This window comes from Chanodichthys erythropterus, chromosome 13, assembly GCF_024489055.1.
Source record: "Chanodichthys erythropterus isolate Z2021 chromosome 13, ASM2448905v1, whole genome shotgun sequence".
In the NCBI taxonomy this organism is placed as follows: Eukaryota; Metazoa; Chordata; class Actinopteri; order Cypriniformes; family Xenocyprididae; genus Chanodichthys; species Chanodichthys erythropterus.
Genome location: NC_090233.1, coordinates 12393906 through 12417072, shown reverse-complemented (window position 1 = coordinate 12417072; position 23167 = coordinate 12393906). Strand labels below are relative to the sequence as shown.

The 23167-nt window shown below is 41.5% G+C and overlaps 1 protein-coding gene across 16 annotated transcripts in view; it reads right to left on the bottom strand.

The window, feature by feature from the left end:
• The window catches only part of ank1a (ankyrin 1, erythrocytic a), a 100943-nt gene that overhangs the window by 27374 nt on the left and 50402 nt on the right, over positions 1-23167 (bottom strand). For 14 of the 16 annotated variants that reach the window (XR_010896875.1, XM_067405957.1, XM_067405960.1 and 11 more), the window contains 2 exons: positions 16177-16338; positions 2538-3189 (listed from right to left, as the gene is read on the bottom strand). Coding sequence is in view for 15 of the 16 variants with exons in the window: in XM_067405957.1 (XP_067262058.1) it covers positions 2538-3189; positions 16177-16338 (814 nt within the window). In the remaining variant the exon portion in view is untranslated. Of the gene's footprint in view, positions 1-563; positions 1901-2537; positions 3190-16176; positions 16339-23167 lie in introns of those variants that run through there. The other 2 variants (XM_067405971.1, XM_067405972.1) reach the window with 2 other exon arrangements.

Genomic DNA, 23167 nt, shown 5'->3' with positions numbered 1-23167 from the left:
CTTGACATATTTCCTGTGTCTGGCCAAAGTTTTCAAGTGGGCATGAATAACTTTTGATTACCCAATGGGACATGCTTACAACATGGGCTCTGTTTCCACCTGGTATTAAGGAGCATTTTCATCCTTTGGATCACAAGTGGATGATGCTAAATACAGGTGTAAATGGGGTCTAAAATGGGGTTTTGAGCTTGTCCACTTTTGACCACCTCCAGAGGACCAGATTGGACAGGATTGCTTTTGTAGTGTAGACGATCATGTGGTCGAATGTATTCGAACAGCCACTAAAGTCCGCCTACTCTCCGCCTACTGACCTATTGTGTAAACATTATGAGAAGTGTGCTAGCCAAATGGGATTTAAACTTTGTCAATGAAAAATGTTGTAAAAAGTAAGTTTGTCCATAATTTCTGTGAGTGTTCATATGTAAATTGCGTGAGCTTATTTCATTGATTAGATTGAAAGTTCTGAAAAAAACATACCTTTACCCACCCATAGACCCTCCCCTAAAAGAAATCAGGACAGAAGTGGTCAAAAGTGGACAAAAGAGACAGATTCAACACGGTGAACGTCATTTCACCAAGTACAACATGTTCCTGGATCAACATCTTTGTTGATCCTGGAACAACATTCCAATCAACCAATCAGATTTGAGAGACAAGTTTACAAGTTTTTTTTTCAAGTTTAGGCTTACAACCTGGGTTAGGTGCTTTCACAACAGTGTTATTCAACTATCATTTCCCTTTGATTTTAGGGATAAGTTATGGGTAGGGTTAGGTTTAGGGGTTGGGAAAAGGTTAGGACTAAATTTTCGTATAGGAAGGTTGTTCCAGGATCAACAAAATATGTTGATCTAGGAACATGTTTTTAAAACACCAGGTGTAAACGGGAATGTGTCTCCCTCATCTACTGATCTGCTGATCATCTACGCATCTTAATACCAAAATGCAAGTCATTTATTTACACAATTTGATTCTCAGTACATTTTAAAGCACTTCAAAATAAACTTCTTAATGTCTCTTCAGTAGTCCCTATATAACAGATTTTTGGCACTGCCATGGCACGGTACAGCTTGCTTAAACAGTACCACCTTGGTTGAGGTTCCAAGCATGCCATACCGATACCAAAATGTGAAGTGTAAACACTGTAGATCACCAGCGTCATTGGATTTGAAACACAAGACACCAAACCCGCTAGATTTAAATAGTCAGCCACCACAGTATCATTTGTTCGCACATCTTTTTTTAAATGACTTGCTTTAGATGACCGTTTCACGCAACTTAAAAAAAGACATGGCTGTATCGTGGACAGTAGACAAGGTGCAGACGTTCCTCTCATTGGAAGACGAGGAGCAGATCCACGGCAGTCGAGGTGGAGCAACTATATTGATCAGTCTATAATCCAACCGACTTTGAAGAGGTACTAAACTGCAGTAGAAAAGCAAACCGAAAGTAAAGCGATCTGAGCCGTGCCGAGCCGAGTTTTACCACACAGTCGAAAAGCGCCATTAGCCTCAAATGCTACTCTGAAGCAGTATTAGAGATTTAATGTGCATTATGGGAACTGAACTTTAGCATTTATCAGACCTAGGACAGTCTGGTGTACTTATTTCCTGTCACTTGCTCTCAATTGGCCAAGATTAGCAAGTTCATGTGTGGTTGAAGCTAAACTCAGTGACCCTAGTCTAGGAGAAGGATTAGACACCTCTGTCCTATAGGAAGTTGATGTGGGATGTATTGATGGGATCATCCTTTTTCTTTATATAGCCAAAAGCCTTTTGTTTACTTTACAAAACCACACTTAATAGCATGTACCATATAGAAAAACACTTACATTTTCAGAAGACAAACCGAAGAACAATAATTTGCTATAGGCAATTGGAATAGACCTCAGTCAGAGTAGGCTCTATATTGAATAAATGGATAAAAATGAAACTGTGAAGGATAGTCTTACAGCCTACAAAATGGCATGCACTATATAAAGGTCTAAGATCAAATGTGATTTTTAACTATTACAACTGTTTCATGGAGTCTTCTGAAAGTCTTGTGGAAACAAGTTTTGTGAGCCGAATGATTGGCATGTTAATAAAGAACAGAAAAATCAATTTAATAAGCTGCACATCTATCCCTCACAGCCTAGTTTTCATTCCTGTCAAAAATTAAATATGCTGCTACCCTGACTAAAGCCTATTTATAATTTAGGATGAGGGGCTGTTCTCATTCTAGAGGCTGAAACTTTTTATAGTAGGAGATCATTAGTCACTGATATTTTCAGTCCATCAAAAAAGAAAGACTAAATGCTGTGGCACTATTAAAACATTGATCCATTTGGGGATCTAAAACAGCCTAACACAGCAACAATGGGTCAACCGGTTACATCAGTCTGGGACAAGACCAGAGAATTTGGGAATACCCAGATAACCTCAAATACATTTTCAAAGCTCTTCAAAATTAAGAGTTGAAAATGATTACCTGAAGATACATCCTGAAGAACAGAGTATCAGCAGAGTCCCTGCTGGTCCACAAAAGAATAGGCAACTCACCTGTCATCCCCAGGATCTGCCCGTCTTCTTAGCCGGGGTGACTCACTCATTCGAGCATAAACTCGCTGTTGCCCTGAAATGAGAGATATGCTATCTTCTAAGTTTGTGCCGTCACCTCCTCCTTCTCCCAACCCTCCACTGGAACCGTCTTTAATGTTGCCGACTTCTTGACCAACAGCCCCTTCTGACCTCTCCAACCCCTGACCTCTGTCCAGAGCACTGATGTTGACCCCTTCACTCAGACACAGCATCCCAGCGGCACTGTAATCTGAATCCGCCCCAATGGATTGATCCTCAAGTAGCTCGATGGAACCACTTAACCCTCCCTGAGCAGCAAGTCCCACTGGTCCATTACCACCGGGAGTCCCGCTCCTGGAGTTGCCCAGGCTCCTGTTCAGTAGCGCCTCGGAGTCATCAGCATTGCTGCACTCCAGTGAGGAGTCCTCTACGGTCACAATGGAAGGACTATTGCCTGAGGGCCAAACCTGTACCTCAGACATCTCCATGAGTGTGTCCTCTTCAGTGGTAGCGATGGGTGCACACTCCATGCTCGATACTTCTTGCCAGTAGGGCTCATTGCCCAGTGGCGAAGGTAGACTGTACTGCATGGAGGCCGGTGAGACTAGTTCCTCCTGTACCACCAGCCCGTAACCTGAAGTGACACAGAGAGAGGCACACTGATACAGGCCCCCCACTGCGCCCCCCAATCAGCCCCACACGCTTTGAACCCAGGAGGGATGTGCTCCAGATCAGGGGGTTAGGGAAGGGAGATTAGAGACTTGGTGGAAAGCAAATGGGGGAATAAAGTAAAGTTTTTAGAGAGGTTGGTGCAAGACGGCTAAAGCTGCTGTAAGCCATTTCTCATCCCAAGTACCTGACATGAAATGGGTGTCCAGAAATTGTCTCTGGGCACTTGAGTGCATCTTGCACTTATTAGCCAGTTAGAGAACTCGGGAAAAGAGGCTTTTCTTCTCTAAGTGTTTTGGGTTGGCAGACATTGGATTTGCAGTGTGAATAGCAATGTTAAAGAGTTAGTTCACCCAAAAGTTAAAATACTGTCATTAATTACTCACCCTCATATCGTTCCACACCCGTAAGATCTTCAGAACACAAATTAAGATATTTTTTATAAAATCTGACTCCTCAATAGACAGCAATTTAACCACCACAGTCAATGTGACTACAGTGGTTCAACATTAATTTCATGAAGCGGCGAGAAAAATAAGGACTTTATTCAACAATATCCTGTGTCATTCTCCTACACTGTTTACGTTCAGCACTTCAGGTTCTACGTTTGAACGCCGGCTCAGTATTGGCCAAAGCTGATCACGTGGATCACGTGAGCAGCACGGTGCATGCATGTTATGTTAACGTAGAGGTGACGTAGAGAATTCGAGGTGCTGAATGTAAACAGCGTATGAGAATGACACAGAAGAGAAGATATTGTTGAATAAAGTCATTGTTATTTGTGCACACAAAAAGTATTCTTGTCACGTCATAACATTAAGTTTAAACCTCTGCAGTCACATGGTCTATTTTAACGCTGTCTTTAGTACCTTTCTGGACCTTGAAAGTGGTGGTTAAATTGCTTTCTATTGAGAGGTCAGATACCTTACGGATTTCATCAAAATATCTTCATTTGTGTTCTGAAGATGAATGAAGGTCTTACAAGTGTGGAACGACATGAGGCTGAGTAATTAATGACAGAATTTTCATTCTTGGGTAAACTAACCCTTTAAAAAACTATATTTCAGTTTTATAACTATATTGCAGCTTAGCCAATTATAGAATAGGTTTTAAAGAAAAAACATAACACAACGTTACACTGCAAGTCTAGAGGAAGTAAGCAAGATGGCTAACATCGCTTACAGCAGCTTTGGGCCAGCAGCAAGAGCACAGGCAATTGTGGTAGCACCAAGTATGCAGTTGTAAAAGACTGTCGCTGCCCCACTGTTTTGTCACAAGATATAATGGAGGTTAAAAAGAACCTTTTGACTGTCACCAACCAGGAAGTAAAGACACCCCTACAGAACTGTGGAGTTGGGGCAGAGCACCCTATACACACACACATGCTTTGTCTTCCATGCTCTCATTCTCTGAGTCATGACATCTTGGCCTCTATCAGGCTAGAGAACATGCATGCAAGCAACTGGCAAAGATCATCTTCAATAACCATTGTTCTCATGAAGATCTTGTAAACATTCACAATTGTCAGGAGTACTCAAAAAATTCAGCTGAAATGAACTCATTACATTTATGTAACTTTGATACAAGTCAAATAATAAATACAGCTATGTAGGTTATGTATAAAGAGTAAAAACATATCCTCTCAAACTCTACCAAACAAACTGTAAATGACATAGAGCCCAGTCTTAAAGGGGAAGTGTGCATTTTTGGTAACATTGCTCTGTTCGTTTGAGCACTGTGCAACATTGGCTCAACCAATGGTAGAGGGTTAGGGCGGGGCCATCTATTTGCCTGACTAATGGCAGTTCGACCAATGAAAAAAGGCCTTGCTTCATTTCAGTTGGTGATTCTAGTGATGCAGAAATCACACACTTCTCCTTTAAATGATAACAGACAAGCAAACAAACAGTAGATATTTATATAGATATGGATGGAGTACCAATAAAATCATTGTATTTTAAATGCAAAAATAATCCAGAATAATTAAAAAAACAAACAACCAACAACAATAACAACAAAAAACATTCATAATTGACAATAAGTGTTTTCATGTTTTCACAAACAGCAACTATGGTTTATAAGCCAACAATATGTAAGGTCATGTAAGCACCTTAGTACTTGTTGTCTGTTTTTAGTGTTTTGTTACACACTCATTGACAGAAATGCCAATAAACTCGAGTGTCACTATACAATAAAGAGACTGATGTGTATTGCCAGAGAGAGAGAATTATGTGTATTGTCCGAAATAACATTCTTGCTCGGACATAAACAATGAACCTTATTGACTAGTCTGTTTCCTCTCCCCAGTTTATGACCCCTGTACAGATAAGACTGCTCATACAGAGCACACTACACACGCCAGAGAGATATATTAAACACATGGCCCTGGAACGGGACTTCAGAGGGTGGAAACACTCAATCTTGTGACCTCATGCCTGTGTAGTTTCTTTGAAAAATCTGTAACACTTTACAATAAGGTTCCATTTGTTAACATTGGTTCACTACATTAGTTAACGTGAACTAAGAATGAAAACTACTTATTAAGCATTTATTAATCTTGGTTAATGTACGTTTTTTCATTTACTAATACATTATTGAAATCAAAATCTGTTAATGTTAATTAATGGACCTGAGCAGACAGGACCTAACAATTAATAGCTGTAATTTTTACCTAAGTTAGTCAATAAGTGTTTGTTAACGCCTTAACTAATGGGACCTTATTTTAGTAGTGTTACTTAAAAATCGATTCACTAATAGATATTAGTTTCAAATAATGTTGCATACACCAAAGAACCTCTATTTAAATAGTTAAAAATAAATAAATGATCAGTTTGGGAAACACATTTTGTATGATGCGCACCTAAAGTATTATGTTCATATGCATATCATTCCATGTGTTCAATTAGTTTGTGTGTTAATGAATGAAATGTTCCTAAGTCACATTAAGTAGAAAATTCATAAAAGAAAATCTAACTAAAAGAAAGATTGGAAAGCAAATTTAGGAGAAAAATGAATAAATATAATGCAGGGAATAGAATAGAATAGAATAGAATAGAATAGAATAGAATAGAATAGAATAGAATTGAATTGAATGTTCTGCATGTATCAGTACATAATGCAAAGTTATTCAGAACATAAGAGAAAGAATAAAATGGTAACTAGTAAGTTGTCTTTACTAGTGCAAAGTGGTCAAATTATTTAAATATATCTTTCAAATATATTTATTAATCTTATGCAGTTGTATAAAGCACTTGAAATTTCAATATCAATATGACTATTTGGTAACACTTTAGTTAAGGGTCCAGTTCTCATTATTAACTATTTGCTTATTATCATGCATATTACTAGGATATTGGCTGTTTATTAGTACTTATAAAGCACATATTAATGCCTTATTCTGCATAACCTTATTCTACATCCCTTAATCCTTCCTAATACCTAAACTTAACAACCATCTTGCTAACTATTAATAAGCAGTGATTAGGAGTTTACTGAGGTCATAGTTAATAGTTAGTTAATAGTGAGAACTGCTATTTTTTTTTCTTCTACTTTTCCCTGCAATACAATTTTAGTAGGTACCATGGTTTCAGTGGTAAATTTGTATATAGGGTATCAGACACAATATAATTTGCAAAGAAATGACAAAGGGAGCACAAGCCCTAAAAAAATGTAGTATGTATGCTATGTACAGGCCAGTATCCATTTGAGTACATATATTTCAGTACTACATCAGCTCTTGTGCATTTTGTGTGTATTGAAGGCCTTTTATGACAGACACAGAGTGGGAAACAGACATAGACACACAAAATACATTCACAAAAACTAACGCACAAGTCACAAGCTCATGAAGATAATAAGGTAGCTACAGAATAAAAAAAAATAGAAAAATTTTCTTATAGAAAAAAACCAATCCAATCCATAACATGTTATAAATAAACAAAAACATAACATCCACTAACACACAGAAAATGCATAATTGTGAAGAAATAGAGAAAAAGACTTATTTACATAAGTACTTAAAAAAAGCTGATTGTGAGGAGTTTAACAGGGTCCCTGAATTCACAGGTAATAGACAGACAAAGGAAAATGACAACATTCAATATAAATAAGTGATTGTACAGTGACCAAAACGGTTAAAAAAGAAAGGTAACAAACATATTTCTGAGCTCAACAACTATCAAAGATCACAATCAGCACTAGGCCTTCATGCAGCTGTAACAGGCCATGCAAGTTCCATTGTCGGACATCATGCCAAAAAGTGATGTTTTATTTGAAGGGCATCACATGGACGATAACAGCATATGCCATAAAGACAGGTTTGTGATAACAGAATATGAATACTCGCTGAATATGTGCACATTTTTGGGTTAGGTGAAGTTCACTTTACCTAAAGAGTGCCTTTATTTTGTTTCACTTGTCTTTATGGTAATGCATACGCCATGTGAATGTGTCATTGCATCCTGTTCCAGAGCCCTTCAAGCTAAAGTTTTGTCAAAATCTCAATGGAGACGCATTCATGCTTTATGCCCTCCTTTGACACATGCAGACAGGGTCCAAAATTAACCCTCGCTAAGAGCCAAATGTGAGTTAAACTGAATTTGGTGAGTTACTGATAAAATAATGGTTTAACTCTAAATGTTCAAAGATGTACAAACCATCTGCTAAACAAAACAAGTGATGCGCTGTATTTATCTAAGATGCCTGAAGTTATTTTTTCTCCATGTGGTAATGCAAATATTAAATATTCCTTGCATTAAGTCAACACAGCAATTTTTTATTTAATTTTTAAATCAAATTCATCCTTTTGCAGGTTCTACTCATATATGGTGCTGCAAGAGATGCAATAACTTTGTTGTCACCAATATTTAAAAGCAGTTTAATTGTCATGAGGTCAAAAAACCAAAGAAAACAAAAAATGTTTTACCCGCCATTGGCAGATGAGGCAAAAGGTTACTTTTGGACCCTGCATGCAGAGATCATGGAATGAGGTACATCCAAGAAAGTGCCACAAGAGCATGTAAACAGGCCTCATAGCAGAAAGACGAGAGAGGGTTGTTTGGGTGGAAGGAGACAGAGCGAGAGAGAGAAAGAGAGACAGAAAGAAAAGGAGACAGGTGAGTCAGAAACACCTCCCTCCTGTAGGGGGCGCTAAGCATAAAACTGGTGATGAAGGGGGTTGATCACAGAACAGAGCAATAACGTTCCTTTTTTTTTTTGAGGGGGGAGGTGGCTTGGGTGGGGTGGGGGGAAGAAAACACACAACTGGTCTGAGGACAGAGAGATAGATGAGGGCCAGAGGTCAACATGATGTCTGTATGAGGTCAAAGGTCAGAGAGGAGGTGCAGAAGAGGAGGAGGAGAAGGAGAGGAAGAAGGCTGGGCTGCATGTGACATATCAAGAAAAACACAAAGCATGGGGTAAAGGGAACAGGTTTAATGCTCTGCCTGAACACAGTACTCTTGCCAGTTGGCCCACTATTCCAAGACGTCACACAAAAAAGCATAGCTGTGTCTCTTAGAATTTTACTAGTGTTTTGTGAGCTAATCTTGTTATTCATAGTAGACTTTACTTAGTATAGCTACAAAGATAGGGACCATTAAAATAAAAAATTGTTTAAATTTCTTAACATTCTTTTCAAGATCTCACTATGGAGACAAGATTTCTGTGTATTCCCCTATTCCATTGATGCTTGTGTCTAGGAGTCCCTCCATTCCCCCAACACAATAGGTCTGTTCCCCTTCTATTTTAGACACACACTCGCAAACTTTCCTAAGCATTTCCGCTCCCTGGCTGCCATTTTGAAGAGCGTTCCACTTCATCAAGTGCATGAGGAAAGTTCATATGGACAGACCCTTGACCCTTCAATTTTGACAGAGGGAACAAATCTACTCGTATGTACACTTCAGGCAGCTCCAGCAGATCACACTTAATTTCCTCCCATCTCGCAAACTCTAGTGTATGAGATTTAACTGCATAACACTTGTAGATACTTGTAGATACCATAAGATTTTATTGTTAAAATTTTCCATCCATTCCATCTGTCCATTCTCCAAACCTTTTTATCTTCTGCAGCGTCTCAGGCTGCAGAACCTGATTTCACCAAGTACAACATGTTCTTTGATCAACATCTTTGCTGATCCTGGAACAACATTCCAGGGGGCAGTCATGGCCTAATGATTAGAGAGTCAGACTGTAACCCGAAAGTTGCGGGTTCGATTCTCAATATCAGCAGGAAATTACTGAGGTGCCCTTGAGCAAGGCACCTAACCCCCAATCGCTCCCTGGGTGCTACAGCAAAATGACTGTGTGTGTGTTTAATACTCCTAATGTGTGTGTGCACTAACTTGGATGGGTTAAATGCAGAGGACAAATTCTGAGTATCGGTTACCATCAGATTTGAGGGACAAGTTTATGTTAAGTTTAGACCTACAACAGGGTTAGGTGCTTCTACATCAGTGCGATTTCCCTCTGATTTTAAGAATAACTTATGGGTAGGGTAAGGTTTAAGGGTAGGGATATGGTTAGGATTACATTTTTGGATAGGAATGTTGTTCCAGGATCAACAAAATATGTTGACCCGGGTATGCTTCTACCTTGGCAAAATAAGGACGTGTCTCAGGCCACAGGCAGGGGATACCCTGGAAAAATGGCCTGTCCATCAGAGGGCTCACACACAGACACAAACACACATTCGTACTCTAATTCACACCTATGGACAATTTAGTATCTCTAATTCACATATGCTGCATGTTTTTTGGATTGTGGGGGGAACTCGAAATGGGGACCTTTTTGCTCTGAGGAAACAGGGGGCCTTCTTGCTTGCTGTCCACCAAGCCACTGTGCCACCCCTGTTATCATTTTCAGTTGTATAATTGTTCAAGTTTTCCTCAGCAGCCTAAGCATACCTATAGACCTAGAATGGTACCTAGAACAATCTATAATGGAAAACAAATGTAAATAATAATTTAGCCCCGGATTCCGAGTGATCAAGGAATTAGGGCAGGGGTCCTCATCTCTGGACCTTGAGATCTACTTTCCTGCAGAGATTAGCTCCAATCTGGATTGAACACACCTACCTGCAACTTTGTAGTAATCCTGAAAACCTTGATTAGCTTGTTCAGGTGTGTTTGATTTGGGTTGGAGCTAAACTCTGCAGGAAAGTGGATCTTGAGGTCCAGAGCTGAGGACTTGTGGTTTGGCCAGTAGTGGACACTTGTGCAATGTAGGCAATGGCATACAACTGAGTCCACAAGGTGGAGGGAAGTTAGTGAGGGAAGGGCAAAAAAAAAAAAAAAAATTAACTGGACCACAGCCAGGGTCATTAGATTATTCAAAACCTTTTTTTACCTCTCTCCAAAAGCCTGATTTACTGCTTTTGTCACAGAGAAGCTGGGAACGTAGCCAAATTACTGGATATTTTCCTCCAATTTACTCCCAGTTCAGTTCTCCAGCTAATGGTTTGAAATAAATGGTTGCGGCAACACAGAAAACACTGGCTAGCAGGGGAAACTCATTGCAGCTCTACCTCTGTGGAAATACAGATTCATGTAAGTGCTTCCACCATGGCAGAAACGAGAAAGTCTTGCTATGAAAGGAAAGGAAAATTACAGACTGAAAAACAGGTTTTATGATTTCGAAAGCTCCTGAAGGTGGTTGCAGTCACATGGAAAAACAAGCCTTTTACCAGCCATTGCCCATCCAAGGAGATCTGTGCTTCGGGTAAATTTGATTCTCCACATGCCCACTTAGGCCTTTATTGATAGCTCACCAGCACCCCAGGAGTAAGAAAGCCGCAAGCTATACACTTCCATCAAAATCATACAGTTTCCAGTCAAGCATAACTGAATTAGCTTCTAATGCATTTACTGCCTTTTAAGGAGCTGAACTCCATTTTGGTGCTCACCACTTACCAGGAAAAACTGTTGGACAAGGTATCTGCCATGCCAGAAAAGACAAAGTGGGATGAGACAGTGAAAGACAGTGGGTGTTGTTACAGATCTGTTCTGCTGACTTGCTGACACTGAGTAATGGAAAGACCAGAGCTTCGTAGTCATACAGGAGAGAAGGTGATGGTTTGATCCCCCCAGTATATTAAACAGAGAAAGATTCTATCCTGGATGCATTAGTGATCCCAGAGAGGATTGTTTTCCCCCAGATGCTGATTGCTGGGAAATAAAAGGGAAGACAAGGCTCTGCAGCTGCTCTGTCTTCCAAGGAAGACACAATCTTTCCCTCCCACATCCCCCAAATTGTTATGTAGGTTATGTAGACTCGAACCTGGACCCGTCCGCATATGAGGTGGGTGCTCTAACAAGGAGGCTAAAGACTGCAGTCTCTAAAGTCAGTCGCTAGAGCGCCTCTTGAGTTCAGGGGAGTGAGGTTTACACACAGCTCTTACTAGCCTATGTCTGTTACACTAACCCCCTAAACCTCACTCCCATCCCCGTACTGTGCCACCACTGTAGAACCTCTGGTTTGAACCAGAGAGGCTACACTTTTTGGGTCAGAGTGGGATCCTATCCAAAGACCTATATACCTGCTGCACTGTCGATGGACCGACCTGCTACTCTACCTACTCAATGATTGAGGAAACAGACGAGGGTACCCTGCTGAAAAATTCAGCATTGCTGGTCACCAGGATAAGGTATGTTTGGCATGCTGGGACCAGCTCGGGATGCTGGATGTATGAGTGCTAGACCAGCACTATACCAGCTCTAACCATCATAAACCAGCCTGGGCCAACATGGAATTCATGCTGGTTATGCTGGATTTTTAGCAGGGTGTTTGATGGGTTTCCTCTGTAAGGGAATAAGCAAATAAGCAGTGCAGACATTTCACATTCTCACAGTTCCATAAACTGAAATAACACTAAATAACAAAAGAATCCACACATTGGGAGATCATGCTGAGAGCTACTGCTCCCTTTGAGGTGGTGAGTCACTCAATAATTGTCCCAGCACAGGCCAATTGCGCAGTTCAGTGCACAGAATCACATGCAGATCCACCACTAGATGCCACCATGGTACTGTGCATAAACAAATGGTGAGCATGCACAAAGTCTCAGTATGGGGTCAGGCCTCTCTCTCATATGCATAAGGTGTGGACCTGCTCTCTGGAAGCAACCCTTTTTACAGAAAATTGAAACTGAGTGTGATCACTGTTATGCCAAATCTGGGGTCACTGGATTTGCACTGGATAGTGGAAGTGGTTTCCCTAGCATATCTCAAAAGATGTCTGATGGCCCAAACTGGTTTATGAGCATATTTGATCAGGGGAATATGGACACCTTGGATCTGTTCTAGGGGTTCACAATGCCTGTGGAGCGCTGTGGGTGTCCTAACCATACATACTCAATAAGGTTTTATGAACGAAGCAAGATAGAGTTTTTTTTTTTTTTTAATAAAATGATGATAACCCCATATGCACATATAAAGGGGCGACTAGACACAAGCATTTTATTTGCCAGCAAAAGGGGCTTGCAAAATGAAACTGGTTTTCTGAAGAATTCACAGAAGTGGCATATCTAATAATGGACACCTCACTACAGTAAAGTTATCTTTATACTCTATTCATAATTATGTGTGAGCCAGTGTCTGATGCAATGTCTGATGCAATGTAGTAATTGTTTACTGTATATAAATAAAGTCCAGATTGTCCAATGCCCTTCATAATATTTCAAAGGTTGTGGCTGATGGCAGAGTCAAGAAGCTTTGCTTAAAACTGTTCCATTAGTGTTATTACCCATCCATTTGTCTTAATATATCTTAACACACCCTTGAACAAGAACTAAATGCCTTCTGAGATCTAATATCTCTTAAAGGGGTCATGACATGAAGAATAAACTTTTCTTGATCTATTGAAACTTCCTCCCTAATGAACAGTGTAGACATACAGTATAGTGAGTATAGAGAGTGGGATAGACATTAAAGGTACTTCAAGCAGGATTCGTGTCCATCTGCACTATTTCATAAATTGATGTCTTTGGCCATTTTAACACATCTTAATGGTTGAGTGGTGCATTTTTAAGATACTGTTTCAAGGTATAAACAGCTAATATTAAAAAATGCATTTTGAGACCCCTGTCTGCTGCCAATTGTTTGTTTTCTAAGTCTTGCGTCTATTTCTTTTTTGCTTTCTATTTTTCAGTCTTGCATCTGTATGCTTCAGTTTTCAGTAAATGCCTGGACTATTAATGGATTAGTTATGTGGTTGTTGCCATATATTTAACCTTCATGCCATGGCATTAATACTTTAATACTTTCCCATGCAAAGATGTTTCCCAATCATAACAGTGGGAGTTTACACTGAAGTCTTAAAGGAAAGGAAGCACAATAACAGCACCTTTACATCAGAGTGCCATAGAGAAGGTGAAGAATTGTCATGTATTACTAAAATATGACTATATATGATATTTACATTATAGTGAACTTCTGGTAAATTTATACAATAAAAAATTATGTCATGACCCTTTTAATGTCTCTTCAAGGTCATGAATGTATACTTTGCATTGGATTTTACCCTCTCAACATCTGTAGAACTGTCATGTTTCACTCGAGCATAGGCTAATGATGGTTTTTAATCATAAATAAATAAGTGCATCTCTTTGTACTTGTAAAATGTGCATTAAAAGGTATCACAACACACAGGAAGCATGCTACTGAATGAACTGATACTGAATTGAATAGGTTACCTTTGTTAATGGTAAAAAGGAACCAAATCATCATATATCAGGGAGCCATTGCACAGCAATGTGACAATATAAAACTGGGGATAAATACAACTTAAGCTGTATATGACAGGATCTGTTGCATGCTTTTGAAAATGTTATTTGAGCTGTAAAGTTATCTAAATTGTTTTCTAGATGGAAGGACTTTTGAACTTTGGAATTCCCCCTCCCCCCATGTAAACAGTGTTTTATGAATAGAGATCGTACTCCAAGTGAAGACAACAATCTCTGAGCTAAAATGTGTTGGAAACATGCAATCCCAACACGAAAACCAAAGCTTGTTTTGCCTAATCGTAAGTTAATAATGGAGATGCAACCTTTGCCACCCAATGACCTATGAAAATATCAGATGGTAACTGTCTGTAATAAAACTGAGGAAGGTTTTCTATGATGTCAGGGGGCCCTATTTAAAGATCTAAACGCAAAGTGTAAAGCGCACGGCACAAGTGCACTCAGGGCGTGTCCAAATCCACTTTTGCTATTTTAACGACGGAAAAACAGTCCGTGCGGCGGGGTGCAATTTGGAAATGGGTTGTCCCTATTCTCTTAATGAGTAATGGGCGTAACGTTCAATAAACCAATCAGAGTGTCATCTCCCATTCCCTTTAAGAGCGAGATGCGCTCGCGCCATGGCGGATTGCTATTTACATGGCGGAATTTGTTGGTGGAAAAGCTGAACGCTTTTCAAGCGAAGAAACCGATCTGCTCGTGTGCAAAGTTAAACGTTTAATTAGAAGTTAAACAAAGTTACATTTTTATATTTATGTAGCCTACACAATAATATTCTTTTACACTGTAATCCTTTTGTTTTTAATATTTGGCATGTTAAGCAGATTCAACGCGCACTGTGGACGCGCACAGAGGTGCAGTTTCTACCAACGCGCTCTAACAAAAAAATATTGCGCCATTGACTTTAGACCAGGTTTGAGTTGGTCTATGGCGCAGTCTATTTTCAGGTCCTAAAAATAGCAATGCGCCGGGAATGCGCCTGAACTCACCTCTTTTTTAGACCAGCACGCCCATGGGCGCACTAACTTGCGCAAATGCATTTACTAATTTAAGGACGTGGCGCTGAACGGGAAAACGCAAACGGCGCCGGACGCAAACTAGCCTTGCGTCGCATTGCGCCGGGTGTATTATAGGGCCCAGGGTCTTTAAACAATTGTTAGCATGTGATCAATGACAACTGTTAAGGCTTTGACAAAGCCAAACAAGTTTATAATATTCCGCTCTTATAAGAAAACCTGATTATACCTGATTATAAAACATGGTTATATCATGTCTCTTCCAAGTATCTTTCTGTGGATATCAAGCATAAGTGGTCATGAAGTGATTCACATCAGTCTCATACTAACATGCTAGTGAAGTCGAATTGTTACAGATGTACAAGATTTATGGGTAAACATGTTTTTATTTTTCATTTACAATATAAGTCCATTTTTAGGACAACTGCAAGCTACAGATTCTGTCAGAGCTTAAGTTATAGGTAACACTTTAGTTTAGGGTCCAATTCTCGCTATTAACTAGTTACTTATTAGCATGCATATTAATAGGATATTGGTTATTTATTAGTACTTATTAATGCCTTATTCTGCATGACCATATTCTACATCCCTAAATCCTACCCAAAACCTAAAATTAACAACTACCTTACTAACTATTAATAAGCAGTAATTAGGAGTGTATTGAGGCAAAATTCGTAATTAATAGTTAGTTAATAGTGATAATTGGACCCAAATCTAAAGTGTGACCAAGTCATATTTTCCCCGGTAATATACATTTAACTGTACAAATGAACTGTAACTGTAAAATATAAAATTAGAATGAATAGTGTGACAATCTCTCATGGTTTGTCTGATCCTAAATGTGTCCTATCCAAACACGTAGCAAATCTCCTTAATCTCAAATATTTCCCCAATTTCAAAAGGAACAGAGGAGATCTTTGAGGAGTTTTAAAACATTTTAAAAACATTTGGACAGGGCAGGCTACAAAGGCAACATAACATAGTTCTGGAGGGGTGTCATCAGTTCTGGTCCTGGTGACAGCAGAATTGGAAGAGGAAATGTTAGGTTCATGGCCAAAATATAGGGGACAAGGGTTTGAACAGAAGATACAGCAGCATATATCAGCTGGATGAAAGGAAAAGCCAGCTCTTGGGAAAAAAGCATTATGTGGGACAAGTGAAGACTAGTGTAGAATTTCACAAGGGAATGTCTCTCTCTTACCATTTGTAATGCCAGGAGATAGATGGTCTCTGTCATGATGCCTAGACATGGAAGCCTCTTGCTCCCAGCCCCCCTGCTGACCTGTTGGTGGTCCCTGGCCCTCCAGCATGTTCACAATGTCCATTCGGTCAATACTCTTGAGGGCCACGTACAGGCTGTCCACTACAGTGGTGAGAGACACACAGATGGTGGAGAAATGGAGAAGGGGAAGACAGGGTAGTTGGACATAAAGGATGAGGACAGAGAGACACCACTGACAAAACCAAAGGATTTCAAGACACTATTAGGAAAGACATCAAAAATACAATAATTTACTAAGTTATTTACTTTTGTTATCTACAAAACAAGTAGATATTGTGCATAAATCTGTCTCTGTCACGTGACCTTCTCTTTACAGCCACCATATTTATTACCATCAGGGGGAAAGCAATGGCAGGGAATTCAAAAACAAGCTATATCAAGACATAACGTGACAATTGCATTGAAACCTCATTTCCACTTAACAACATCTGGTTACCCTGTGTAGCCTTGGTTCTCTGAATGAAAGGAGTGAGAATTTTGAGACTTAAGGCTGTGACACACCAAGCCAACGTAAAAGCAGTGACGTAAAACTAGCAGTGACGTGCACATTAAAGAACACAGACGCAGCCAGGTCATTTCCAGCGCCTGGTTTAAGACATGCTTTTTTGGGCAGTAAATAATGGCGCAAACACCAGTAAATTGATGAGCGCAAACCTTAGTAAATCACCTTGCATGATTCATTTAAATACTCTCCTTCTATAAATTTAGGTCTGAAAGGGAAACTCCTACAAATGCATATGTAATAAGGTCAGCCATAAAAATAGCTGTGTCCACGGCTTTTCAGTGCTATTTTTTTCACTCCATGTCTTTAGTAAAATCCTGACAGTAGTTTTTTAATGCCAGAAGAGGGTTTCGCTCTGGCTCAAGCTGTTAGTAAACCGGCCCCTCTATCAGCAGGAATCAATAGTCTATGTAAGTCATTCAAAAAGGGAAACCGAAACTGGACCTGCAGATATACAACCCGAATTCCAGAAAAGTTGGGACGTTTTTTTAAATTTGAATAAAATGAAAACTAAAAGACTTTCAAATCACATGAGCTAATATTTTATTCACAATAGAACATTACAAATGTTTAAACTGAGAAAGTTTACAATTTTATGCCCAAAATGAGCTCATTTCAAATTTGATGCCTGCTACAGGTCTCAAAATAGTTGGGATGGGGGCATGTTTACCATGATATAGCATCTCCTCTTCTTTTCAAAACAGCTTGAGTTTATGGAGTTTTGGTGTTGGAATTTGGTCCCATTCTTGCCTGATATAGGTTTCCAGCTGCTGAAGAGTTTGTGGTCATCTTTGATGTATTTTTCATTTAATGATGCACCAAATGTTCTCTATAGGTGAAAGATCTGGACTGCAGGCAGGCCAATTCAGGACTCTTCTAAAATGAAGCCATGCCGTTGTAATAGCTACAGTATTTGGTTTTGCATTGTCCTGCTGAAATACACAAGGCCTTCCCTGAAATAGATGTCATCTGGAAACCTTTATATACCTGTCAGCATTCATAGTGCCTTCCAAAACATGAACCCCCATACCATCAGGGATGCTGGCTTTTGAACTGTACGCTGATAACACGCTGGAAGGTCTCCCTCCTCTTTAGCCTGTAGGACAGAGCGTCCATGATTTCCAACAAGAATGTCACATTTGGACACTTTTCCACTTTAAAACAGTCCATTTTAAATTAGCCTTAGCCCACAGGACGCAACGGCGCTTCTGGTGCTTCCTTTATTGCATGATAGAGCTTTAGTTGGCATCTGCAGATGGCACAGCGGATTGTGTTTACCAACAGTGGTTTCTGGAAGTATTCCTGGGCCCATTTAGAAATGTGATTGACACAATCATGCCAATGAGTGATGCAGTGTCGTCTGAGGGCCAAGACCACGGGCATCCAATAAAGGTATTCGGCCTTGTCCCTTACGCACAGAGATTTCTTCAGTTTCTCATTGTTTTCCACAATCTTTTTATGCACTCTATCACAGATTGGAGAGCCCATGTTTACTTCTGAGGGAATCTGCCTCTCTAAGACATCCCTTTTATAGCTAATCATTTTACAGACCTGATATCAATTAACTTAATTAGTTGCTAGATGTTCTCCCAGCTGAATCTTTTCTAAATTTCTTGCTTTGTCAGCCATTTGTTGCACCGTGCCAACTTTTTTGAGACCTGTAGCAGGCATCAAATTTGAAATGAGCTCATTTAGTAGATAAAAGTGTAAAATTTCTCAATTTAAACATTTGTTATGTTATCTATGTTCTATTGTGAATAAAATATTGGCTCATGCGATTTGAAAGTTTTCATTTTATTCAAATTTAAAAAATGTCCCAACTTTTCTGGATTTCCGGTTGTACAAGCAAATAAGTACTTATTTACCATTTCAAATATCAATCATGCGGATCACTTTCTTCATCCAGGTGGCTCATGTTGTTATAAAAATATTTATCATTGGAATGCTCAGGTTAAGATGATGTAAAATTAGAACTACCCGTTTGTGGCGACCAGGGCGGGCGAGAGCCGTGAGGGAACGGCGCGAGGCCGGTGACGCAAGTGATAACAAGCATCACCTGGGAGGCGCACCGGCCTTGAGTCTCTCATGGAGGAGCTCCGGGAGCATAAAAGGAGGAGCGACGACCGTGGAGGACGAGAGAGGACCAAGCCTGGACTTTATGTTATGGTTTTGTTATGTTTGTGTGGCCGGCAGACGTCCGCGAGGGTCTGCCGGCATTACTTTCCTTTTGTTCTTTGTTTATTTTTGAATTAAAGTTACGTTGAATGTTCGCCGGTTCCCGCCTCCTCCTTCCCATTTACGAACTGTGTTACATTGGTGCCGAAACCCGGGAGGAAGGAGGGACATGCTGTCGGAGAGCCCTCGCTGCTGAGGGGGATCGCGGTGCTGCGGAGTTCGGGCAGCACGGGAGTGTGTGTAGACTGCGAGAGGCTGCCCGAGGCGGTGGTGCTGGAGCCTTGTGAAAGGTGGGACGGAGACCCGGATTCCGTGCTCCTGGGACGAGGTGGGGTGGCTGCCGTCCTGGACCTGGAGGGAGCGGAGGAGTCGCCGCCGTCTGCCGTGGGCCGGAGCCTGCTGCCGTCCGCCATGAAGGGGAGGAGCAGGGGACGGGGGACTCGCTGCCGGCTGCCCTCAGTCGGAGGAGCCATCGCCGGCCGCCAGGAGGCGGTCGAGGATCGGGCCGTCCACCGAGCATTCACGGCGCGAGGGTCTGCCGGCATTACTTTCCTTTTGTTCTTTGTTTATTTTTGAATTAAAGTTACGTTGAATGTTCGCCGGTTCCCGCCTCCTTCTTCCCATTTACGAACTGTGTTACACCGTTTTAATCACTTTCACTTTTATTCTCATGCACTCGTTTGGTAAGCTGAATGCTGACGACAGTTCAACATGCTCATTTGGACAAAATACCCCTGATGATGTCCAACTAGTGCCGATGGTGCAAAACACACTGCAAAAACTGGGTTAGTTGATGGTCCGACGGTTCAACGTTGGCTGATGGCCAACGGTCAGCTTGGTGTGTCAGGGCCTTTAAGGCAGTGAGAATTAGCCCCACCCCTTTGCTCCCATTGGCCAGCAGCCCAGTTCTCATTCAGAAGAGTTAGACTCTAAAAGACAAGCTGCATTTGCAAGGAACCTCTAGTCTGTGTCTCTCTCCTTTCTTTGAGAGTAACACTAGGTAAGCAGATATTCTCTTTCTCTCAAGTCCTTTTCAAACAGAACACTCTATGGGAGAATTTTAAACAAGTCCCACAATGGTCCGTAAAATACAGAATAATGCTACTCATTCATTCCAGAAAATGTACTACCTGCCCGCAAGACCACGTGAGTGACATTAGGCGCGGAGACACCACATTAGTAATACTTTACGAAAGTATGAGAGTAGGCCCAGTTAGCTGCTGCACAAATCTCCTCCACCGATAAATAATGGTGATGCTACTGACTAGAGTGGCTGTTAACTAAATACAGTGGCTCCTCTCCTGCATACTGGTATGCAACTGTATCAACTGTAACACCCCAAAACAGTTCCGCCTATGTCACACCACGTGACCTTTCCAACGTGATTGTGATGTGTGGTGCATCACAGAGCTAGTGCAAGACAAGCATTTGTGGTTAAAAAGTATTTAATTGTTGTAGAAAATGGCTGATCGCTTCGCTAAACAAGACCCTTATTCAAAGGATCGTGTAGAGCTCTTTGAAGCTGCACTGAAACTGCAGTTTGGACCTTCAACCTGTTGAACCCCAGTGAAGTCCACTATATGGAGAAAAATCCTGGAATATTTTCCTCATAACCTTAATTTCTTTTCGACTGAAGAAAGAAAGACATACACATCTTGGATGACATGGGGGTGAGTAAATTATCAGGAAATTTTAATTCTGAAGTTAACCAATAATACTTTAAGACGTTGTGGGACATGACAATCACTACCCGTGCTTTTTCTTCTTAGGGAGCTGTCCTCACCCATAAGGTGTCTGAGGTGCTAGATAATGGTGAGATAGACCTCTGGCCCAAGTCCCATGTGGCGCCATGGCACTAGAGGCATGTTCTGATGGGCAGGCTGGGTTCACCTGTTAGGTGCCCTGTGATGAGATGGGTCTTTGAAGCTTTGGGAATCTGGGGCAAATTAAGGGACAGCTTTTGACACCGAGCTACAGAGACAACTGAAAGGGGTCAGACTTCTGTACTACACAAAGTCCATTTTCTTCACCCTTGCACTGTTAGGGAGGCTCCAGGAACAGATTCGGGAAGCACTGCTCCAGTCCCAGGTAAGAAGTCTACAGCCGGAGCGAATCCTTCCACTCAATATGATTGCCACACGGATTTGGACAAGGCCGTTTTGCGGCATGCTTTGTGTGCTGTAGCACACATTACATTCAGGGCTTGACATTAACACCGGCCAAGCGAGGTGTATTTCATCAGTGGCGTGTAACACAGTCACTCTTACTAGACACTTTGGAGGGTTGCATTTTATATACAGTATAATATACAATTTTCAATTGTAGTCTTTTAAAAGGCATCTGAAATAATAAATTGCAATGTAGTGTTATATTGAATACATATCAATACCAAACTATATCTGAACAGCGAGTTGACACACAAACCTGCCTCCCCTCACTCACTTGTTTCATTTGCTCCGGATGAATATTGTTGGTGTTACAGGGCTTGAATTTCAGCATGGGATTGTGTGTATTGCGCATAATTTTCTAAGAGACTTTGTGCTCACACCCAATGTATGCACACATAAAGCCGCTTCTCAGTACTAAATTGAGTTCTTTTTCACGGCTTTTTGCACATAAACAGTCAGATACACACAAAATAATGTCAAAATGCTGGTCTTGGCAAGTATTCACATAAACACAGTCAGTTATATTTGAAGTGAACATAAACAGTTGAGAAAGAAAACGCATGTGTAACTGTAACGATCACCGTCTGTTCCTGTCACTCCCCGGACTACACTTCCCACAATTCTCCCTGTCAGTCACATGTTCACTTCACACCAATCACCTGTTGCCACATCCACCCTAGCACACCACACTGATTACCACACCCAGCTGCAGCTCATTAACAGGACTATAAAGGACTTCCAAACACACCACCTCACCGCGAAGTATTGTTTAACTGTTGTTGCAATTCCGAGCGTTTCCCTGTATTCCCTGTCTGCCTGTTCCCTGTTGCCGTTACTGCCTGTTTCCTGTTTTTTGACCCTTTGCTGCCTGTCCTGATCTTTGCCTGTCACTTGACTACGATTCTGCCTGTTCCTCACTGTTCCTGTTTGTTCCTGTTTTGACCCTGCCTGTACGACCACTCTACTTTAATAAACGCTGCACTTGGATCTCCAGCCTGAGCCTCCCATTCGTAACAGAATACTTCGCCAAACCAAGATCCAGCAGCTACCGTGAGTGTTTGTCTCATCCAGCATCAGCATGGACCCAGCAATGTGTCTTGTCAGCCTTCGTCAAGGTAACTGTACCCTGGAGGCACATATTCAGAAGTTTCTGGATATAGCCCACTTATCTGATCTACCCGACTGTGCCCTCATTGACTTTTTTATTTATGGATTAAACCAACCACTTAAGGACAATGTATTCACCAATGGTCCACAAGGGTTGTTCGTGGAGTTCTTGGACTTTGCCCTGCTCACCGCTGGTTCAACTTTTACTGTGGGGGTCGCGGAGGAACGCGACACCACGCTGAACCACATAATGGCTGCCGCGCCAATGGACACTCACAAAATGGCCATGGCTACCATCACAACAACAGTTCACGTCTCCACTGATCGCCCAGAGTCACGTCACATCTCTGGATCTGTCTGGGAGTGGAGAGGGTTGCGTTCCAGTGTGGCTGATCCACCGCTGATGTCGGCGCGTGAGGCTGGAATTCCCAAGCATCAGTCGGCCTCTTCGTACTCAAGCCCGCCGGCCGCATCGCACTCAAGCCCGCCGGCCGCATCGCATTCAAGCCCGCCGGTCGCATCGCACTCAAGCCCGCCGGCCGCTTTGCTCTCAAGCCAGTCTGCCGCTTCGCTCTCAAGCCAGCCGGCCGCTTCGCACTCAAGCCAGTCTGCCGCTTCGCTCTCAAACCTGCCGGTTGCTACGCTCTCAAGCTCGCCGGTTGCTACGCTCTCAAGCTCGCCGGTTTCAACGCTCTCAAGCTCGCCGGTTGCTATGGACTCTTGTTCGCCGATTGCAGTGGACTTAAGCACCCTGGACGCGATGGACGAAATGGCTGCTTTGCCAGTGGCCACGGGCAAGATGACCGCCCCTGCGGTGCTCAAGGATGCAGGGGTTGTTCCAGCCATTGAGTCCGCTCCAGCCAGTGAGTATGCTCCAGCACAGCCTGCTCTCCTGGTCTGTCCTGTCTTGGCCCAGAGGGCTGTGCTCACTTTTTATGTCTTGGCTGTCCTACGTGCG